Here is a 7,433-nt window from a genome sequence, read left to right on the forward strand (position 1 = left end):
CCAATACTAGCTAATAAGCCAGGGAGAAGCTGACGAGGGGACGGTTAAATTCAAGTCGGTAACTGAACACTGTCAATGCCTTTGGGAAACTCGCTACCAAACACTATTTGGTGTCTAGAACAAGTTCCAAGAGAATCCTCAGAGAGCATGATGATTCCTTAAGATTCTGGCGGAAGTGGAAATGTGTGTGAAGTGGTGAAATGGTAATGATGAGTGCCCCACTAATGAGAGACTATAAAAGGAATGAAGAGGCAAACAAGATGGGATGGTTGAAAAACACAGGGAAAAACACTAGGGAAAACTATTTTATAGCATTTTTACAAACTATTTTATAGCAGTTTTATAAACTATTGATGTAGTAAATTTTTATTAGTTCTCATCTAGGCCCACCTTTAATATCACATTTTTACTAACCGATAACCACCGATCACATCAGCAATTTATAAAATAGTTTATGATTTTAGCGTTTTTCTTATTTTAAAGGATTATTCATTTTGTGCAACATTTTTTTTTTTAATAAAAACAATTAGTGCCACTGTAAGAACAACATAAATTAATATTTGAATTAATTATTTTCTTTTGACAACGCATTAATTTACATATTCAACTATTATAACATGATATGCACCCTAGAAATATACCTTATTCTACAATCTTGTGACTCATGTTAATCTAAACTTGAACCCTAATGATTTTATTTTAGACTAAAATCTAAGGGGTCAAATATACCGATAAAAGTTTATGAATTAAATTGTGATAGTGTTAAATCGCATGAAGTTAAGGTTTCGCATCCCTCTAATGCTTTTTTTGTGGTGGAGGTGACACGAGACTAACCAATGTCCTAAAATAGCCACTCAAATTAGTATCAAAATACAAGTAATCAAAATTTATGTGCAAAGGTCAACTAATCTTCCATGGCCACTCCAAATTAGCATCTTGAACATTTTCCAACTACTTAATTATTTATTAAAGTATGGGAGTCTTAATGTTGCATGAATACGTCTCTTTCTCCTGTTTTTTTTATTTTATTTTATTTTAAATAATTCAATAGATACAACCGAAGGTGAAGAGATTTTGAACCCTAGACATCTCCATTAGAAATATCATAAAATACTAGTTAAGTGACAAAACTCTGGGCTATTTTTCATTTTTCTCTAAATGAGGTTGTTTGAAAAAAAATGTAGTTAGAAAAATGGTAAAGTTTTAAAAAGTTGTACCTTAAAAATGTATTTGACAACGCATTATATAGGGAACCTTATGCAACAAACTAAGAAAGAATAGAGTTTCTATGCAATAAATATAAATGGTTAAATATGTTATGACCAATGGTGTGCAATGTGCGCTAAACCCATTAACCCAATGAAACTGACCTAACCCACCAAACCCAACTCGACACATTAGGTTGGTAGATTAGATTAGGTTGGGATTTTATTTTAAGTCTCTTGTTAGGTTGGGTTTTGGTTGATAGTTTTTTCAAGCCATCCTAACCCAACCAGACCCATTATATATAGAGGGAACCTTATGCAAATACAAACTAAGAAAGAATAGGGTTTCTATGCAATAAATATAAATGGTTAAATATGTTATGACCAGTGGTATCCAGTGTGCACTAAACCCATTAACCTGATGAAACTGACCTAACCCACCAAACCCAACTCGACACATTAGGTTGGTAGATTGGATTAGGTTGGAATTTTATTTTAAGTCTCTTGTTAGGTTGGGTTTTGGTTGATAGTTTTTTCAAGCCATCCTAACCCAACCAGACCCACCATATATATATATATGCTTATTTTATTACCATTATTCTAATTTTTTAGTTTTATTTGTTTCGGTATTTAAGAGTGTTTTGATGAATTTGAAAATTTGCAATATAATTTAGGCATATTATGTGAATTGTAATTGTAAAGTTGTAATTTACAATTATGTGTTTTGTTGGCTTTAATTCTATACCAAATTTGATTGTAATTTTATTTAATCTTTTATACCCTGTATTTATTGTGAGGTTTAATTGTAAGAGTTGTGTGTTAGAGAGAGAGAGAGTGTGTGAAGACTCAAGCAATTGAAGATAGAAGATTTCTCGTGGGTATCTCGCTACTAAGCATCCCGCAAAGTAATGCATGTTCCCTGCACATGATTGGAATGCAAAGAGTCAGTACAGATGGAGACAGCTATGTTTTGCGATTAGCTTGCGAGTAAGGCCTTCTCGCAAGACACTCACGAAATATTCTGTTTTGCCAGGTTGTGCTATCTGATACCACTTTCTGTACCCACACTATATATACCCATATTACACACAAATGTTGAGTAGTGCTTCTGAGAGAAAAGCCTAGCCACAAACCTTGAGAGTTAGAGATTGTTATACTCACATTTCTCTACACAATTGCTTGTAGATTTTCCTCAACTCCTATTTCTCCATTTCCATACCATTGAGAGGTTGATAGCCCAAATACTTACCACACCCTTTCAGAGTGTCAAGTGAGGTTTTAGTGCTGCTGGGAAGCATTGGAAGAAGTCAAGGATGGCAGATGCAACATTGAGCTTGTTACAGGATCCGGATAGCTAGACAAGACACGGTTCCAAGAAGTCTTGTTAGAGTAGGAGCTTGGAGGGCTTAGGTACATCGGGTAGATTAGGCTTGGAGGGTCTCTTGCTAACCCATGTATCCCAACTGATTGTCTAGTAGATCGATTACCACTTGGAGGGCGGCAGAGAGGTTTTTCGCCGAGTTCTTTGGTTTCCTCTTCGATAACACATCGGCATGTTATCTTGTATTTGCATCTCTCTTCCCTACCCTTTTTCATTCCAGTTTATAGCTGTGTTGTTAAGTTTATGGATTAGAGTAGCTTGTTTATTTATCTGCTTGCATTTACACTATTCCGCACTTAGTATTAAGTTAGTGTAAAATCAATCGAGCCGTAACTTTAATTTGGGGGGTCTAAATAGTTCTTGTGTTTTCAACACATTTTCGAGCTTTCAGTTGATATTAGAATGGGTGCACTAGCTGTGATTTAATTACCTTAGTGCGATCCTTGACCTCGTTTGAGATGGACCGGTCTCAATCTTTAAATATTCCACCATATTTTGATGGTAGCAACTATGCCTTTTGGAAAGTCCTGATGAGGGAATTCTTATGTTCAATTGATGATATTGTTTGGGATGTCGTAGAAGTAGGATGGACTAGGCCGAAGGCCGTTAAATCCATTTAGGATAAGGTAGCTCTTGCGACAACTAATGCTAACAGTAAAGCTTTGAATATAATTTTTTGTGGTGTTTCTCTGGATGAGTTTCACAGGATTTCTCACATAACAGTTGCCAAGGAAGCTTAGGAGATATTGGAGACCACCTATGAAGGCACAAAGAAGGTGAAAGATGCTAAGTTGCAGATGCTAACCATTCGGTTTGAAGAGCTAAAAATGAGTGAAGAAGAGTCATTTGACTCATTCTATAGCAAGCTGAACGAGGTGGTTATTGGCAAGTTCAACTTGGGTGAGAAAATGGAGGACTCAAAGATAGTGAGGAAAATCCTTCGATCATTACCGGAGAGCTTCCAAGAAAAAGTCACAGCTATAGAGGAAAGTAAATATTTGGATGAGATCAAAATCCAAGAGCTCATTGGATCTCTCCAAACATATGAGTTGGGATTGCCTTCTCATAAGTCGAGTAAATCTCTTGCTCTTAAAACCATCACCGAGAGAATGGATGATTCCTCCGAAGGAGATGATGTGGAGAAGGAGGTAGCATTTCTTGCAAATAACTTTTGAAAATTTATGAAGATGAAGAACAGTGAGAAACCATTCAGCAGAGGGAAGTTTTCATCCTCCAAAGGTGATAGGAAGGAGTTTAAGAAGAAAGATGGGACAGACTCTCAATCCCTTCAAGGCATTGTGTGTTATGAATGCAATGACCATGGACATCTTAAGAAGGAGTGTCCCAACTACCTAAGAGGGAAGGGCAAGGTGTATGCGACAACACTTTGTGATTCAAATTCTTCCAATTCAGATTCGGAAGAAAGCTGTGATGGAGAAGGGAATTACTCTGCTTTTATGACTATTGTTCATGTTGAGTCTTCAGAGGACTTGAGTTTGCTAGTGGAAGAGCTCGGTGAACATAGTAAAGTGGAGTCAATGGGAGTAGTAGAAGAATTCGATGCTGAAGAAGATGAAAGTGTAGTGGAACTTCAAGAAAATTACAATTCCCTCCTTGAGAAGTCAGGAGAATATACAAGGGTGGCCAAGGCAGCCGTTAAAAAGATGAAGACGGCAGAGGAGGACTATAGAAGTCTCCTAGTGCAATATAAGGAGGCCAGATGTGAAATAGAGACGTTGAATGGAGAGCTGACCGAAGCCTACTCAAAGATAAAATTCCTTGAGCTAGAGGTGGTTCAAGCCAATGCTAAAGTAGAGCGAGTCTCCTCTAAGAAGCTTGATGAAGTCCTTTCTCATCAAAAACCTTTCTCCGACAAAACCAGATTGGGATATACTGAAGAGAGTAGTTTGGCTGTCAATATATCCAAGGAAGTTAAGTTTGTGAAAGCCAAAGAACCAAAAGAAGTTGTCACTACTGTTGAGAAAGTAAAGGTGGAGAAGAATAGAAATGTGGCTGACCAACGGGTGTTGAATAAACCTCGTAACCAATTAGTGGTTACGTCTGAAGCTAGAGGGAAATCACTTCCAAAATCACAAAGAGGTCCGAGAATTCAACATTTCTATCATTACTGTGGACTTCAAGGTCACACCAGACCAAATTGTCATAACCTAAGGGCATTGAAGAATGCAAGTGATCAGAGGTTAAGAGGACCAAGAAATGACAAAAGGAATTGGGCTGTTGAGTAATTAAGAGGTCGAGATGGTGATTCTGGTGTGATGGATGTGATGAAAATGATTGATGCATTCACCACCTGTTTGGCAAGCTTTTCCAGAAGGTTTGAAGGCCACAACACTCGTACCCAATCCTATAGGGATATCACCCTAAACGCACGTGCTGTGTGGGTGAAGAGGGGTACTCATGCATAAACATTACAACATGTCTATGCATTAATTCTTTCGATGTTTGGGGGCATATGTTCATGCATCACGACATGCATAATTCACTTTGTGTCAATTGCTTCTGGTTTACAGCATTTTTTTACTTGTTTTGGTTTGTACTTGTTTGAGTTGATCTTACTTTATTTGGTTTGTTTTTGAGTGTGTTCAAAAATTTAAAAACCCATAAAAATTGAAAAATTTTCAAAAAGTTTGATAACTTGTGTTGTGTATATCACATGTGAGTTTGGCCTAGTACCTTCGTACTAATGGCGTAATGCATTTTCGAGCTTAGCTTGTTCTGTATGCACATGTATCTGTGTGGGAGAAATCTTGAAAACTATGTGTAATTGTTGTAAATAGATCTTCTAACTTGTCATGAATGATTGGTCAATAGTCTTGATGGTCTTGATACTTGCATAGACTTGTGTCTATATATTTCCCCACATTTTTCTTTTATGTTTTTGCAATAGAGCTCACTAAATGTAAATCTCCAAATGAAAAGAGATATTGAGCTGCAAAAACCTGTCGCACATACTAGTATTTGACTAGCAAAAAGGGAAAGCGACTTTTCTAATGAAATGTATAGTGCTCAAAAAACCAAAAGCTAACTCTTAATGTTGAAATATCTAAAATTTCAAGCGCCGATGTCAAAAAGAGATGTATTATCCAAAAAGGATCAAATGTTATGATTTACGCAAAAGTCAAATGAAAAGCTTATATGTCTTGTAATCAATCTCTTGTGAGAGGTCATATATGCTCATTTCTATAATTGAGATAGTCCACTTGATTTTGTTCCAGTTGTGCATGACTTGATTGAATTGATCATTGAAGTTTCACTTTGGTCTAAGGACTATTCCACATTTGATACTCACACACAACACACAAGACTTTGTTCAAGTAATGCTTATCTGATTTGTGTGATTGTACATGTTCAAATGTGTTGTGTATGCTCAATTACTCGTCGATCAAACCGAAAAAGATTTTTGAGTGTTTTATATGTTTTTGAAAGTGATTTTATACTTTTGTGTTTTTAGTTTTTGATCAAAATGCATTTTTGTGTTTTTCTCCAAAACTGGTTCAGAGGTTGTTTTGCGAGAAGCTCGCGACTTAGAGCTTCCCGCAAAATGTGCTTAAGGGGAATTAAAATGTCACATTTTCTTACAGAGAGTCTCACTACTACCTCGCAAGTATTTCGCTACTAAACCCTTCTCGCGAAAGGTTTTTAGGAAAAAACTGGAAATTTTTCCAATTCATACAAAGACTATTGCAACTGTCTCGTGACTTATTCGCAACTAAAAGCTACTCACGAAAGTTTTTGAGCTTCAATGGCCATTCTTGTGACTGTCTCGTGGTTGTCACGCTACTGCCTAACCCACGAAAAATGCATGTTTTCAGTTTTTATGTAGTAGATGTGACATGTTTTCAAATACTCTTAACTTCCCTCACATTGCCTCTCTCAAACCCCTTTCAACCCAAATCTTATTTTCACTAGAATCCCATCATTTTCAAGCAAAAATCTCTACAAAATCACTTCAAGGTATGTTTTCCTAAACATTGTTTTCATTTTTGTCTTAAATTTTGCAGTTTTTTGCTTAGGGTTTTAAAAAAAAATTGGAGATTTTCAAAAACTGGGTTGGGGTTCTTAATTTTGTGAAAAGTTTTTCAAAATTTTGATTAGGCTGAGTCCCATTTGCTGTGCTTATGTTTGTGTTGGCCCCATGTGGCATTCTAAGCTTGTATTAAGGCAGTTTTCTCCATGTTCATGCATTGTTCATTGTTGTAGTGCATTATTACATGTTAGGTGTTTGACAAAATGTCCTAGTGACACTCTTGTGTTGTATTTGACTCAACTGAGTTTCAATGCTTGGGTTTACTCTTGATTGAACATGTGTAACATGTTTTGGTCAAAGGTTATGTGTTTTTACACATTTTCCCAATTTGTGTCTCAATGCCATGCTATGCACACACTAGGCATCCTCTAGACACACCCAATGCATCAACTGTTGCACTCACATGCATCAGCACATACACAGCCCAGACACACACATGCACAGTCACTTAATTCATACATTATCCTTTTGTTTACATGTTTTAACATCCATAGCATGTTGTTTTAAGGTCATTTGCTCTGTTTTGAGTTGGTTATGCTCTATTTTAGGTTGTTTTACCTTTGTTTTTGGACTAACTTGAATCTAATCAAGTTTTCTGGTCTGTTTTGTGTTTTTGCACTTGTTTCTTTTCTATTCTGTGTTCCTTTGTGCAAATGCCTCCTACTAAGCATGCAGCTCCTAAGAGATCATCCTCCAAACATATACACATTGATTCTGATAACTTTAGGTCTGTTGAGGCTAATATGAAGTATAATGACTGTTATAAGGATAAAACGATCATCATGGAAAGGGTTGTACA

At 36.4% G+C, this 7,433-nt stretch overlaps 1 protein-coding gene across 1 annotated transcript; it reads left to right on the forward strand.

Moving 5' to 3' along the window:
• The first annotated feature begins 3,773 nt into the window (after window positions 1-3,773).
• Window positions 3,774-4,832, forward strand: LOC136066407 (uncharacterized). The gene has a single exon (XM_065770695.1). The coding sequence runs from the start codon at window positions 3,774-3,776 to the stop codon at window positions 4,830-4,832; it is 1,059 nt and encodes a 352-aa protein (XP_065626767.1).
• Window positions 4,833-7,433: the final 2,601 nt, after the last annotated feature.

The sequence above is a fragment of the Quercus suber genome, unplaced genomic scaffold (assembly GCF_002906115.3).
Source record: "Quercus suber isolate HL8 unplaced genomic scaffold, Cork oak 2.0 scaffold_34, whole genome shotgun sequence".
Classification (NCBI taxonomy): Eukaryota; Viridiplantae; Streptophyta; class Magnoliopsida; order Fagales; family Fagaceae; genus Quercus; species Quercus suber.

Excerpts from the sequence above, each read along its gene's own strand:
- LOC136066407 (XM_065770695.1), top strand. The coding sequence starts at position 3,774 with ATGAAGAACAGTGAGAAACCATTCAGCAGAGGGAAGTTTTCATCCTCC.